At 44.7% G+C, this 15,345-nt stretch overlaps 1 protein-coding gene across 1 annotated transcript in view; it reads right to left on the reverse strand.

Moving 5' to 3' along the window:
• large1 (LARGE xylosyl- and glucuronyltransferase 1) overlaps positions 1-15,345 on the reverse strand; it is a 104,705-nt gene that overhangs the window by 19,197 nt on the left and 70,163 nt on the right. The window contains exons 7-11 of the mRNA XM_041976856.1: positions 13,960-14,064; positions 9,552-9,664; positions 5,347-5,472; positions 5,110-5,265; positions 256-419 (exon numbers count right to left, since the gene is read on the reverse strand). Of these exons, the coding sequence (XP_041832790.1) occupies positions 256-419; positions 5,110-5,265; positions 5,347-5,472; positions 9,552-9,664; positions 13,960-14,064 (664 nt within the window). The remainder of the gene's footprint in view (positions 1-255; positions 420-5,109; positions 5,266-5,346; positions 5,473-9,551; positions 9,665-13,959; positions 14,065-15,345) is intronic.

The following is a 15,345-nucleotide window of genomic DNA, read 5'->3' on the forward strand; positions in this document are numbered from 1 at the left end:
AGATCGTCCTGCAGCATCCTCCACATGTCAGGCTGGAAAATATCAGAATCTTCAGAAATAAGGAGGATCAAGTGGTTTTTGGTGGACTGGGTTCACCGCTGTATCAATGCACCTACGTACCGACAACCATTCTGCCTCACTGATCAACTCCAGCACAAGATTCACCGTGTGTGTGCTGGTAGCCGGAGAGTCTGAGTGAGGCCCGAACAGAGAGGAGTAATCCCACTGAAACACACCTGGAGAACGGGTCAGTACCTGTCCATGGAGAGCTGGGCCACCAGGGTGACGTCGGTGTTGTCAGAGCTGGGCTCATACTCGTAGTGCAGGAAGTAAAGATGCGTTCGGTGGACGGTGAACCGCTCTCGACGAAACTCGTAGCATGGATCGTCTTCATCCAGCTCGGACAAAGTCTTCTGGAGCTGCAGGGAGACGGGAGGGGGACATGAGCTGTGAGACGTCATCAGAAAACGGATTCTTCTGATCCGTACATACATACATATCGTAATATGGTTAGAACACTAGAGCCCCGTTACACCAACCCTTCCCGACAACACATGACAGATGCTGCTCTGCAGAAGTTGCAGAACGCAGTTGAAGCGACGGCGCTGGACTCTCAGCTCAGCAGTGAGCTGCTTTGACCTGCGACTTGTTTTGTTGCTTTTAATTATTTTATGTTCAGCGGCTGCTGTCATAAAGTGCTTTATAAATAAAGTTGGCTTGGCTTGCGACGCTTGTACTTTGAGGGCCACTGAATCATACGTGACTCTTACACACATCACATGACCAGAGGAACCTTCAGTCTCATGTACTGCAAACCCGAGTCATGCATGACAGTCACACAGAGGAGCACATTGCAGCGCTACCTAAGGAGGCTGCACCTGAATGGAGACTGGATGCAAAGGATACCGTTGTTACAGGTAAGGCATCGAACATGACAGTCGCAGCGAGACTTGCAGACATGACACACGTACAGCGTTTTGCAAACAGTTTTCATCTTGCCTCACAAAAAGCACTGAAAATACAGTGGTGCGACTTCTCGGCAGGACCAGACATTAACGGGCTTTTCAGGCTGTTAACGTCTGGTGCAGCTACCAGACTGATCACAGGTGTTATTACATGATGGAACAGCTCCTACGATGGGATAGAACGGTTTTTAGAGCAGCAACCAGCCATCTGTGCAGCTCTGCTTTCACTAGAGGTCAGGAAGAGTGACCAAGAAATCTTCACTTTAAGTGTCGGACATCACGCGTGCAGAGGAAGCGGTCGGGGCACCGAAGCCGATGAAGGATGCCACCCTGGTGATGTCAGAGGAGAACATGCTAACGCTGTCCATCACTGCTCCCCTTCATGCCAAGCTTGTAATGGGTGCACAAGGAGGCCTTGGTGACACCAGTAAAGCACATGGATGCATCAGTGAGAGGCGTGCTGCACATGATCCAAGACTTCCAGTCTGAAGCAATATGTCCCGAATGTTACATCGTTTACATATTTGTTCCATTTTAAGCTACAGTGTGATTCTATTGCACTAAATTTGTGTTATATTTGAGGCAACAGGTACTGCGTTTTCTTCTTTAATTAGAGATCGTCACTCCTAATGTAATGTAATTTCTTTATTCATACTGCACATAAAGAGCAAGTGTTTTTATTCTGTAGTGAAATATAAACCTTGCCATTCTTACTCAGCAAGCTGAAGCTGATGTAGCAGCGGGTGTTTACCATCCTGTGGCAGTTTAATTACTATAAACTATTAGTATATTACAATATATTGCATCAATGATCCAATACAATACACACTAATTACTACGGACATCCTAACTACTACATGTGTGTACATTTTACTTCTGGAAAAGTTCCTCAAGATACCTGGAACTAAATGTTTGCTGGTTTTATAGATCCATGCTGGTGTGAAGCTGGAATAAACCTGGAAATGAGTAATGTAATGTAAAATCAATCAAATATGTAAACAAATAAAATAAATAAAACTATAAATATAAATAGTAGTATATATAAATCTTTATATGTGAGGATTAAAAAAATGACTTTTGTCAGGGTGCGAGGCGTGGATGAGGCCCCAAATGCTTTTAAAAGATTTTAATGAACAAAAAACTAACCTTGCAAAGCCGACGGCACATAGAGACTACCAAAACATAAAACAAACCCACAGATCATTGCAGATTTTACTAATAATTTAATCAAATATTTAAAATTATTTTTTTTTATATATATTCACATAAAAATATAAAATTACTTAATATATATTTTACATATATTAAACATAATAAAAGTCAAGATATTGTTGAAACGTCACTTATTTTTCTCCATAAACAGGTTGTCCATAATATTTTCTGGTCCTCAGGGACCCCTGCCCTGCATGTTTTAGTTCGGTCCTCCAGCACACCTGATTCTGGTTAACTGAACTGCTTGTCGAGTTCTTGGCAAGCTGCAAACATTCATTTAAGTCAGGTGTGTTACAGGCGGACGCCTCTAAAACATGCAGGGCAGTGGTCCCCGAGGTCCAGGATTGAGAAACACTGCTCTAAAAGGATAGTTTATTAGACGGAAACATCCGGATAATGTACGTGTCCTTGACTGGGTTTTTCTGCTGGTTGACTGGTCTGACCAGTAAAATATTTCTACATCTTCTTCTTTTATCATTTCATTCTGGGGAACGTTGATCCCTGCAGTGTTTAATCATTTGTTGGACGGTTCGGACCTGGTTCTGGTCCACAGGGAGAGTCTTCACCAGCAGTCTGAACATCTTCAGGATTTTTACCAACAGGAGGTTCTGACCCGTTTCTGTCTGGGTCGCTGACCCAGACCTCTAATCCTCCTGGAGTCCAGCTAGCAGAGCTGGAGCTGTTCTGCTTCCTGGTCTTCATTAATCCTGCCCGATGAGCTCCCGTCAGGCATCCCAAGAAGCGGTGATGGAGCAGTGCTACGACAGCCGGCTCCATCCATCAGAGCTGAGCTGGAGGAAGGAGGACCTCACACCCTCACTGGCTTCGTTAAGCTTATCAGAAATTTAATGGGGTTAAATCGCTGCTCGAGCTCTGAAAAATTAACTGAGCAAACTGTTTCCTGAGTAAAGGAACCGATGTCTCAGCACACCATGATGGAAAATTAAAATGTGAGTAACTGACCTGGAAATGGTTTTATAGCTGATAAAAGCTCATTCTGGGAACATTACTCCAGTACTCCGAGCACCTGGACCTGAGTGGACCCTAGAGGAGGAGGGCAGGCCTCCATCAGAGGGAGGTTCCACCAGCTGCTGATCAGCTGTCTGATCACGTGACCACGTTAGACGCCAGGTCCCAATCTATAGACACAAAGATCATTTCTTCTCATGTCCTGCAGCTCAACCAGCTGATGACCCAACTCTCATCAGTTTTACCAGATGAACAATCTGCTGTAAGATGGAACCAGCAGCCATTAAAAGGGCTGAAGAAGACAACATGAAGAAGCCTGAACACTTCGTTCATCCTCGAAACTCAACCCTGGTGGCTAATTATGGCTTTTCTTCCAGTTTCTGGCCTCCATTCTGGTTGGTTCTCCATATGGGAGGATTGTTTTCAGTAGTTTCAGGGGTTTACCTGAATGTAGATGGTTGTGAAGCCTCCCGGTCCTGATGGAGGTTTTCCTTCCTGGTTCTGGTCCTGATGGAGGTTTTCCTTCCTGGTTCTGGCCCTGATGGAGGTTTTCCTTCCTGGTTCTGGCCCTGATGAAGGTTTTCCTTCCTGGTTCTGGCCCTGATGAAGGTTTTCCTTCCTGGTTCTGATGGAGGTTTTCCTTCCTGGTTCTGGTCCTGATGGAGGTTTTCCTTCCTGGTTCTGGCCCTGATGGAGGTTTTCCTTCCTGGTTCTGGCCCTGATGGAGGTTTTCCTTCCTGGTTCTGGCCCTGATGGAGGTTTTCCTTCCTGGTTCTGGCCCTGATGGAGGTTTTCCTTCCTGGTCCTGATGGAGGTTTTCCTTCCTGGTTCTGGTCCTGATGGAGGTTTTCCTTCCTGGTTCTGGCCCTGATGGAGGTTTTCCTTCCTGGTTCTGGCCCTGATGGAGGTTTTCCTTCCTGGTTCTGGTCCTGATGGAGGTTTTCCTTCCTGGTTCTGGCCCTGATGGAGGTTTTCCTTCCTGGTCCTGATGGAGGTTTTCCTTCCTGGTTCTGGTCCTGATGGAGGTTTTCCTTCCTGGTTCTGGCCCTGATGGAGGTTTTCCTTCCTGGGTCTGATGGAGGTTTTCCTTCCTGGTTCTGGTCCTGATGGAGGTTTTCCTTCCTGGTTCTGGCCCTGATGGAGGTTTTCCTTCCTGGTTCTGGTCCTGATGGAGGTTTTCCTTCCTGGTTCTGGCCCTGATGGAGGTTTTCCTTCCTGGTTCTGGCCCTGATGGAGGTTTTCCTTCCTGGTTCTGGTCCGGATGGAGGTTTTCCTTCCTGGTTCTGGCCCTGATGGAGGTTTTCCTTCCTGGTCCTGATGGAGGTTTTCCTTCCTGGTTCTGGCCCTGATGGAGGTTTTCCTTCCTGGTTCTGGCCCTGATGGAGGTTTTCCTTCCTGGTTCTGATGGAGGTTTTCCTTCCTGGTCCTGGTCCGGATGGAGGTTTTTCTAGCCAGGTCATGATCTTTATGAACTGGTTATGAACAGTAATTATAAACTGGACTGATGTGGATCATAAGGTGGACTTTAACTACTTATATCTGTAAAGGGCCGTGAGATGAATTTGTCGTGAAGTGGTGCTGTATAAATAAAGCTGAATTGAACTGAGTGAGTATCTACACCCACATGAAGCGTCTTTCAGGAACCAGTGGAGCTTGCTTTGTGACAGGAAGGAGATGTTTGTGCTCGGTTTGTTTCTCCCGCTGTGACTTCTGTAGAAATGAGGACAGGGTCTCAGTCTTTCCTGTTTTCACCTCCCTTCATTCTGATCCACAGTATTACAGAGAAAGTCCAGGTGGAGCTGTATCATGTTCTGATCAGAAGGAGACACCTTGAGTCAGTTTCCCTGCGAACCTGTGCAGCTGCCTTCAGGAACTTTCTGTGGACTGTGGAGCTCCTTCACTACGGAAGACAGCTTCAGCTGTGCAGGTTAAAACACCTTTAACTCAGATTAGCTCCACCTACGTTTTCGCTGTTGTGGTCGGCCTCGCTCGGACAGCCGAACAGCTCCCGTCGCAGCAGGTTCCCATCGTACTCCAGGAAGGTTAGATAGAGATTCCGGAAAAATTCCACGTGCTTGTTCTTCACACGCAGCTTCTTGGGAGAGTTCCAGTGGATGACCTGTTCAGGAGAAGCAGAGAGGGGGGATGGGGTCAGGATGGAGATCTGGGTCTATGGGTTAGGGTGTCAGGTGTGGCTCACCTTCAGGTCCGACACGTCTTTGTAGCACTTCTCGGAGCGGGTGTGGTCCGACAGCTGGACGTTCCAGAAACAGGGAAGCTGGTGAACCAGGAACGGGTTTTGCTTGATCACAGCGTTGAAGATGTCCTGGAGACACAACACACACACATGCAGGTCTGGGTTTATTGCGTGGTTCAGAACCAGGTTCAGTGCTCAGGTCAGCTAATCTGGATCTGAACTCATCCTGGTCGCTGCAAAGATGCAAACTACAGAACCAGGTTTTACCTTCAGCTTCATCATATGTCCAGGTTAGAGCAGAGGTCGCTTAGCAACATGGCAGCGATGGGCAAACTCTTCTCTTCAGCATCAGGAATCGAGCTGTACGACTTAGTTTTTCTAAGTAAACCGTTTACTGTGGTTTGTGACCTCAGCATCCAGACTGTAACCTGGGACTCTAAGAGCTTTAAACCCTTAAACCTCCATCAGGTCTCCACGAGGTCCATCTCTTCCACCACCTGGAGTTGTGATGGTGAATGTGATGGATAGCTACCCTTTAGCTGATCTACAGAAGTTTTCCAGACATTTCTATCCCGTCCAGGAGGTTTACAATCCAGCCACTAAATGTAGTTTTATTCAGAGACTCTATCTGGTAAATCCACCATGATCCATGATAACAGCATTATTTATCACATTTCATCATAAAAATATCCCCATCACTACTATGTTGCTAAGAGACCTCTATTTAGACCTGGACATGATGATGAAGCCACTTCCTGTCAGACTTTCCACCAATCAGAGAGCTTAGATTGACGGTAACGTCCAGTCAGGAGCAGCCAAAGATCAACCAGTGAGCAGAAAGTTCTGTGTGTGTGTGAAAAGAAGAAAAATAATGCTCCTCTATGGCTGGAATAAAGCCAAGAAGACGTTTCTGATGCACGGTGGCGCCACAAAGCAGCTGAGCTGGAGTTGGTTTAGTGAGGATAGCAGGTAAATAGTAGCAGGAATAACTGGAAATGAGGAAAAAGTGGAAACATGGAAATAGTTTCTGTTGTGTGTTTGTTTCAATAACAATATTTTTTCTCCTGAAAGCCAAGACTTGAGAGAACGATTATCCCTGCAGGAGTGTTGGTGACAGATTCCAGCCTCCATAAAGCTTCTCCACCCTGCTGATGGAGGCTGCGATAAAAACCCTGATTGTACAGCAGAAGGCAGACGAAGCGAAAACCACCTCATTTTCCAAACTGCACACCTTGTGGGACTTTACTTAATTAAGATTTAATTAAAATCTCATAAATGTACCTCTGGTCTAGATGAGCTCTAAATGGCTCAGAAATAAAGGAGAGATTTCTCAGCGAGGTCTCTGCCTCATAAATGATTTCTAACGGCATGTCTGCGCTCACACTACAGGACAACAGGGACACACACCAAAACAGAAATGTGGAAATTAAATAAGAAAATATAGACAAATAAAACTACATACATACAAGTTAAACATAAATGAATAAATATGTTTAAATTTGAATAAATATGTTCTTTTTATAATTAAACTTCTGTCTTTTTTTCTTTATATTTTTCTAAATTTTTTAGTTATTTATCTTCACATATGTGACTTTATTTTTATTCGTGTATTGCTCTCTGTTCTTTGCTCTACTGCTTTTACTATTTTACGTGAACGTTTCCTGCTTGTGCAGCTTCATATTTATATTCTCAGGTTGGTTTTCTTTTCTTCACATTTGTCTTTCCTGTTATTTTCTGGGGGTCCAGTCTGTCCATCACCAGCCTTCAGGCAGAGCTTCTTGTCCAGGGTGAAAAGTCGATTCCTGAACACGATTACAGGCCGCTGTGCTAAACCAATGGGATAAGAGCGGGGATCTCAAACTCCGGTCCTGGAGCGCTACTGCCCTGCAGGTTTTACATGTTTCTACTACAATACACCCCAGCTCACCTTTACTAAACCTGGACAGACTGATGTTTGGCTGCTTCAGCAAAGCAGCACAGCATCTATTTATTTCTACCCATCCAGACAAATGTTTCCATTTCTTTTATTGGCTCTGAATTCCTAAACCCGGCAGAACTTAAAGTTTATTATACGTGAGAATGAGCATTTACCAGATTGCTGACCATTATGTTGCACCTGAACAGGTAAACAACATTCTGTCTGCAAGACGCTTCTACTGCTCCAGCACCAGTTCATGTAGTTAGCAGCAGCAACAATGCTGTCACTCTGAACAGTCTGTCATTAGATGCACCAGAGCAACAAGGACCAGGAAAACCTCCTTCTGTCAGTAACTTTCAGCCGATACTTCCGGACAGAACTGTATTAGCTCGCTCACATTCCCTGGATGGGAGGGAAAAAACACAGGACACGATTACTGATGATGGGGAAACAAGTGGCTGGTTACCTGGCACAGATACAACAATCCTCCACCTGTCCTGTAGTCAGTCTGAAACGTGGAAGGAAGTCTGACTGGCTGTAAAGTGGAATGACTTCCTCCATATAGTTATGTACTTTAGGAACGGCTCTAAAGGAGGGACATGTCGTCACATTCCTTAAGCAGAATAAAACCCAGCTGTAGTCATTACAACCGTTTCCTGACATGTGCAAAATGAACTCACATCGATGCTCTAACATGCTGTTTGCCAGTGTTGGTCAGACATTCATGCAGGGACTACTAAACCTGCTTTACTACAATCTGAATTAAAACAAGCCTAAGGCCACTTAAACTTGCCTTAACTCCCTTCCTTTAAATCAAACATCTCCACACGTAGACGAGTCCATCACGTTGGTCAGGAACTACGAACTTCTTAAACACACAGTTAAGCAGCGACATCAAACCATTGTAAGGAATTATATCCCTGCTGCACAATGACATCGTCCTTGCAGTCGTCACGCCAACGGACTTGTACGCCCGGTTACCCTGCTTTTTTAGGCCGCCCCTGAAGACTCACAAACTCCGAATCGTCTGTTGATGATCCAGTGATCTAAATCAGGTGTGTTGCAGCAGGAAAACATGTAAAACCTGCAGGTCCATAGCTCTGGAGGAGAGCTGGAGATCCCGGGATCATAATGAGTAGACGGCTTCCGCTACGCTAACAGGCTAACCAAGCAGGTTCAGCTCAGACTGTCCCGCTTTACTTTGTTCTGTCACTTTCTCACTTAATAATGTAAAAATGAACAAATGAAAAAATATACAAAAATATTAAAAAAATAAATTTAAATATAAAAAAGAAAAAAATGTACTTATATTTATGAATACTTAAAAAAAAATAAAAGCAAAACTAAAGACAGTAGTTATGAGTAATAATAATTAATGCTTTGTTATGTTATTTTATTATTCTTTATATTTCCGCATGTATTTATACTTTTATTTATCGAATTTCCTCAGTTATTAGCTGTGTCCCAATTCAGGGTCTGCAAGCTTCAAAGTGCGCAGACTACGTAGGCTACAGAGTGTCCTACGTAGGCTGCACACTTCAAAGTCTGCTTAACGTTGGTGAAATGGGACAGCCTACCTAGTCAACAAGAATTTCCCATAGCAACAACAGAGACGCTGAATCACTTAAACCTCTGAAATTACTCATCAGACACGTCAGTAGACGCTGAACACCGACCTGCAACACCGACAGTAAAAAAAAAGAAGAAAAACACGGTTTGAGGCTCTGTTGTTTTCCGGCCGGTACACACTTCATTAACCCCTTAAAAGTCATTGAATATCAAATATTACCGAATTTTAATGTCACCATTTAACAAACATGCTTTAAATGTACTTGATTTTGTAACGTATATACTAAAGTGTAGTTAAAAAGAAGCATACTTTTTTTAAAATAAAACTTTATTTAAACTTAATACGACTCTTCTGAGGTTGCTGATTCGCCACCGTCCTGTGCGCAATGAATTGTGGGAGAAAAGAGGCCGCGAAGGATGCATCACCAGCATCCTTCGTTTGAGGCCAAAGGAAGTGCGGATTCGAAGGGTGGATTCAGAGGATCCTTCAAATTCTGTGAATTGGGACAGTACTTCGCGCACCGCGATGACGTATGTGGCCGACGAATCCGCACTTCGAAGTGTGCAAACCCTGAATTGGGACACACCGATTGTCTTGTTCTTTTCCAGATTTCTAGTTTTTTTGGCCCTCCTGTTGTTCCGTAGCAGATCACCTGGAACATGTGGTCAGAAATGGTTCATGTCTGGTCCAGCTGTGTGTGTGTGTGTGTGTGTGTGTTACCTGGTCGGCCAGGGAGGTGGACAGCATGCTCATTAGTTCCCTTTCTGCAGTCAGCCTCCACATCTGCTCCCATCTGAGCTTCCGGAGCCGATCCAGGAGAAGCAGAATAACTCCTGGAAAGACAGCGGCGGTGATGAGGTAGCAGAGGAAACACACACCTGGTGAAGCTGAGAAAGCTGAGAAAGCTCCGCCTGCTGTTATCTCTGATAAATCTAAAGATGTTAAATTTCCCGTCAAACCTCAACTTAAAGCTTCTTCTCACTGAGAATATTTACTCCTTACAGACAAAGGCAAAACACCAAAAACTTAGCAGCCAGTTTTTAGGAAGGACGGACATGGAGGATTATTACTCCGATCGGAGGAAACAAACCACCCTTCACCCCATGCTGTGCTCCATCTGTTGCCATGGCTACGCAGCCAATCAACCACAGCCAAACTGGAGGCTTTCTGTCAAATTACAGCTCTGTGGAGAAGCAACATATGCCCGTCTATTTCTGAGCCACACCAACACCCAACACACACACACACACACACACACACACACACGTGTCTGCTGTAGGGTTGATGGGGCTGAAGTATGGAGGTGCTTCCCGCTCTCTAAACTCTGCTCTCACACTCTAAAAGCTCCTTCTTGCTCTCAAATAAATGGTCTTCCTTTGGAAACTCTGCTCCTCTTCTCAGGTTTAGGGTTTTAGGGTTGCAGGTTCAAACCTCCTGCGCTCCAGCTCGGTCTCTTTCCTTCAGACTCTTTCTCTGCTCTCACAGCTTCTGCTCTGGGTTATTTTTCCTGTCTCTCGGGTTGTTGAATGAGCTGTCTGTCAAACGTCCTCCAGCCAATAAAATGCTAGATAACTGCTGACCTAATCTGACCTCACTGCATTTTTATTTTCATGTACCAGATCTTAAAACTTTCAGGAAAAGGACCAGTAGCAGGACTGGAAAAGCCAAAGTTAAGCCAGTTCAGACTTTTTTTAAGTTTACTAAAGTGATTGAACACTTAGTAATTTGAGCACTTTGGTCCGTACCTTCTGTTTTTAAAGGAGCAATAAGCGGAAATATATCAATCTCCGTGTTAAAGTGTAGCTCCACCCCCTACTTTCTGTGTAACTCCACCCACTGCTGAATTTGAAAAATGCCTGAAACTGCAGGGGTTGGGGTGGGAGGTGTGGGGTGATCAGGGGGCGGAGAGTGGGCGGGTCGGGACACACAGGCAGAAATGATTGACAGCTCAGCTCACTGACAAGATGCAAAGCGAGATTCACAAAGCAGCTACGCCACAGAGCATCTTTGAGGTGGAAGACTTTCCCTCCTGAATCTCCTCTGCTACACATGAACCAGGTGGTCCTGAACATATCAGTGTGAGGCGTTAGCGCTGTTAGCTGCCTGTCAGCAGCTCCAGCAGCTCTGGAAAGCTGTGGAGACTCGTGGCAGGTTGTGGCAGCTGCTGGAAGTTGCTGCTGCTACGATTTGAGCTGCTGTCTGTCACCAGATGACGATCAGCAGTTAAAGAATAAAGTCCGGTGTTACTTTTACACCCTAAGAAGCACAAATCCGTCCCAATGCAGGAATATTTCATCAGAAACTCTGTGAAAGAACAGAAGTCTGAAACTAGCAGATCTACACCAGATAAGTTCACATCCCTTCATATGCGTTGGTGGGCGTGGTTTTCTACGCCTGCAAGGCGAAGACCCGCCTACCTGCATGTGGAGGGAGGAGCTGTGGGGTTTTAAATTTTTCTCATGACATAGATAAACTCTCTATGTCACAAAAAACATAACCTGGTTTTACCCGGTAGAGGGCGCTATGAACCATTTTTTACCCACAAAATCCCATTTTTAAAATAAACTAATAAACTAATAAACTTGAAAAAAATACAAATTTTATCAACATTATATTTGATTTGCATCACAATTAAGTAATACTGTGCTGTTTACTGCTCAAAAAACACACTTTTGGGTACCCCTTTAATCTACAGCCCAATGTTCACCAGCCGGTCCAGCCATGCGTTCATGTATGTTCAAGTGAAGCTCCGCCTCCTCCCTCCTCTCGGAGCCCTCGGCCCTCCCTCCCTATAAAAGGCTTCAGCCAGTGAGCAATGGCAGCACATACTCAAAGCGAAATGGCAGAGAGTGAAAAGAAACACTGACCAGAAGACGACCACGAACCAACATTAGCCCCCAAAAAATCAATGGTCGGCGAAAAAGTTAACGGACAGAGAAAGGAACATAACCCGGATTAAAATCGGCCTTGTATTTCCAAAGAGGAAAGCACTGCGAGGGCTAAAGAAGCTCGTCTGATGGGAAGCTAGCTCTTCTCCTGCACAGTAAGTAATAGGGCTGGATCAAAAAAATCGATTTATCGATTTTAATCGGTTCAAATGAAATAAATCATTACTGATGCTCTGCAAGATCTTAGCATATATACACACACCTGGTTTCTTGTGTTGCCTTCGTCCAATCAGCTTCTCTTGCCGAGATGCCGCTCACATTAGCAGCTAACGCTAAGACAACAGGAAGTGATGTCACCAAACGTAGTTTAAAATAAATCGTACATGGTGATTTAAATCCACATTTCCTCTAGAGCAGGTTTCCATTTCGTCTTTTATCAAACAGGAAACATTCTGATGCTATTTATCTGGTTTCCATGACGACATGTCATCGCTGCTCTCTGTGTGCACGGCAATCAGTACACGCGCGCGCACACACAGGTTTCCGTCAGAGGACAGAGTGCACGTGTTGGAAAACACGTCATCCAGCTGGAAATCAGACAGAAAGATGAGTTTTCTAGATTCTCTCAGCAGGTGGAGATGGAAGCATCTCGCTCCAGAGAGGAGCAGATGGAGGATTTCTCCTGCTCCGTGTTACACGGATGGCATCATGGTCGTCATGGAAATGAGCACAGATTTAATTGAAATCGAATCAAAATAGGATGTTGTGAATTGAATCGAATCGATTCAGGAAATTAGTGACGATACCAGCCCCAGGAAGTAACAACATAAATGTTGTGATACTGCAAAAAATTATGACATCGTTTTGCTCAGTGTTTGCACGTCTGTTTGCAAACAAGGTGAGGGGGGGAAGAGGTAGAGGGAGGCGGGGCCTATTACACACTTTTTGCACTGCTGGCAAAATGTGGACAAATTTGTGGAAGAACCAGCAGGTAAACGATGATGAATCAACGACCAAGATTTCAGCTACCAAAAAACAATAAAATATGACGAGGCACTTCCTTCCCTCGGCGTGAGCAGGTAATGGTCAGTGGTGGGTAATGAAGAGTATCAGCATCTGACAGCAGCAAGCCACTTCGGGACGTCTCACCCTGGACAGAGAAAAGCCTGTAGGCTACTTTAGAAATAAATGACTCACCTGTCATAAATAGCAGATGGTTTTACTAAAGCAGCATCTGTATCGTAAATAGTCACCTGACGTAGTTAGCTACTTCAGGTGATGTAGTAGTTTGTTTCCTGGTTTAATCACCTCATGCTACAGCAGAGGAAGAGATCCATCCTTCTGCTGCTGACATGCTTTTAACTAGGGGTGCATCTGGTGGTGGGACTGGGTTTGAGAACTGCTGTCTCAGAGTGATGGGGCAGAAACAAGCATCAGATCCTCCACCTGGAAACAAGCGCTTGCAAAGTGTGGATGGTGGCTCAGAGGTTAGTGATGTGATGGACGGCCTCGGCACTGAGTTCAGGACATACAAAATGTCCATGAAACAAACCCAACCGAGCTCTCCAGACATCAGAGATCAGGCTACTTTCCAGCTGCTTCATTCTTCAGCACGAAAATGACAAATAAGCTGAAGTACTGGCCACTTACTTCTGTATAACCTTAGTTATTTTAGAAAAGAGTGTCCAAGTTTTACATTCTCCTCCAGTATTATAATAATAATAATCACTGAATCACTAATGAATCACTAATGAATCACTAATGAATGAGTGCCTGATAAACCTGCTGAAATCACACTTTCTACGTCCCAATACTGGAAAATTCCAGCAGTTTCTCTCCAGTCTGACCTGTGAGGGGGTCAGCCATCACTCGTTGAAGTGGATGGAAATAAGAACATTTCCACTGCGAGTAGTAGCTGCAGTGAACTATCTCCATCACTTTTTAATCGGCCAAAACCTGACGTAAGGGGAGGTAAATGGTTCAGCATATTTGGTTAATTTTCACACCGATTGTGATGTGTAGTTATTCACTTATTCAGAGATAAGCCAAAACCCTTTTTTCTTTTGCGGACCCTCCAGGGATCCTGCAATTCCAGTCTGACTGCAGAGCTGTAGACCACAGAAACCAGCAGGTGGAATATTTACATTTACACTTGATATAATTCAAACATGATGTCATCATGACGTGACTCTGTGATGACACACATGCTAACATGCTAACTGCACCAGTCAGGGACTCACCTGTGTTGAAGCCTCGCCCCAGAGCCGGCCAGGGTCGGTGGTTCTTCCACAGGTTCCCCAGGTACCAGTCGCTCTGGTTCTCTACCAGACCCAGAACCTGCTGACCTGAGCACACAACCACACACACACACACACAACTGTTAGACATTTGGATTCAGAACTGAGGAGTTTCCACAGACCCACAATGTGTCTGCGATGATCTCTGGTGACATCTGAGACACGGAGCTCTTTGCGGCTGGAAGACAGACTCAACGTCCTTCTGGAGAACATTTGGATATCAGTCCCTGTTCCTGTGGTTCTAGGCTGAACCATGACTGAGTCCACTGACAATCATCTCCACATGTGAAGGTTTTATTCTTTAGACAATCAATTTTCCAGATAAAAGGAGCCACATCTGGGGAGATTTTCTTGGCCCACTTTGGTCCCCTTAGTACCAACGTGGTCTGGTTTAACCACCACAGCCTACCTCCAGGCTGAGTATTGTTGCTGACCATGTCCATCCCTTTATGACCACAGTGGAGCATCTTCTGATGCTACTTCCAGCAGGACAATGCACCATGACACAAAGCTCAGATCATCTCCACCTGCTTTCTAGAACATGACGATGAGTTCACTGGACTCCAACGGCCTCCACAGCCACCAGATCTCAGTCCAGTAGAGCAGCTTTGGGATGTGGTGGAACGGGAGATTCTCATCATGGATGCAGCCGACAAACCTGCAGCAACTGTGTGATGCTGTCATGTTAATATGGAGAAAACCTCTGAGGAAGGTTTCCACCACCTGCTTCATCTATCACACCAGGATTAAAAAGGTCTGGAGGAGAAAGGGGAAAATGTTGGTACGGCAGCTTTAACAGCTACATGTAAATATAATCCAGACATTTTTCTGTTGGTTTTATTTAAGAGTGTCACCATTTTATGATTCCACAATTATTTCTGTTATTAAATGCTGTGATTAATTAGGCCTAAAGACCCTCGTTATCCTGACTTTCCATGTGGGATCATGTGCAAACCATCAGATGAGGAAGGAAAGAAACATGCGAGCGTTGCCGCTGCTTTGTTTTCCTTCCATGTTTTCACCACGTTTCGCCTCCTGCAGGATAACCAGCAGCACAAAGAAAACCTTCGGTAGAGTTAACATGTGGCACTTATTTCTTCTTTACACAGCAGACGGGATTTATATGGAATTTACTTCGCTGTTCTATTATTTTGTCAAGTGAGCATTAAAATACAGAAATGACTAAAACTTAGACCTATAAGGAGTATTCATGTGGTTTCAGACATTTATAGTGATATAGGGAAATTAATTAACGCAGAATGATCCTGATTTTTCTGATAATAACGACACTGAGTCATGAAACGTCATGAAATAGCCTTAATGTCTGAA

The sequence above is a fragment of the Melanotaenia boesemani genome, chromosome 23 (assembly GCF_017639745.1).
Source record: "Melanotaenia boesemani isolate fMelBoe1 chromosome 23, fMelBoe1.pri, whole genome shotgun sequence".
NCBI classification, from domain to species: Eukaryota; Metazoa; Chordata; class Actinopteri; order Atheriniformes; family Melanotaeniidae; genus Melanotaenia; species Melanotaenia boesemani.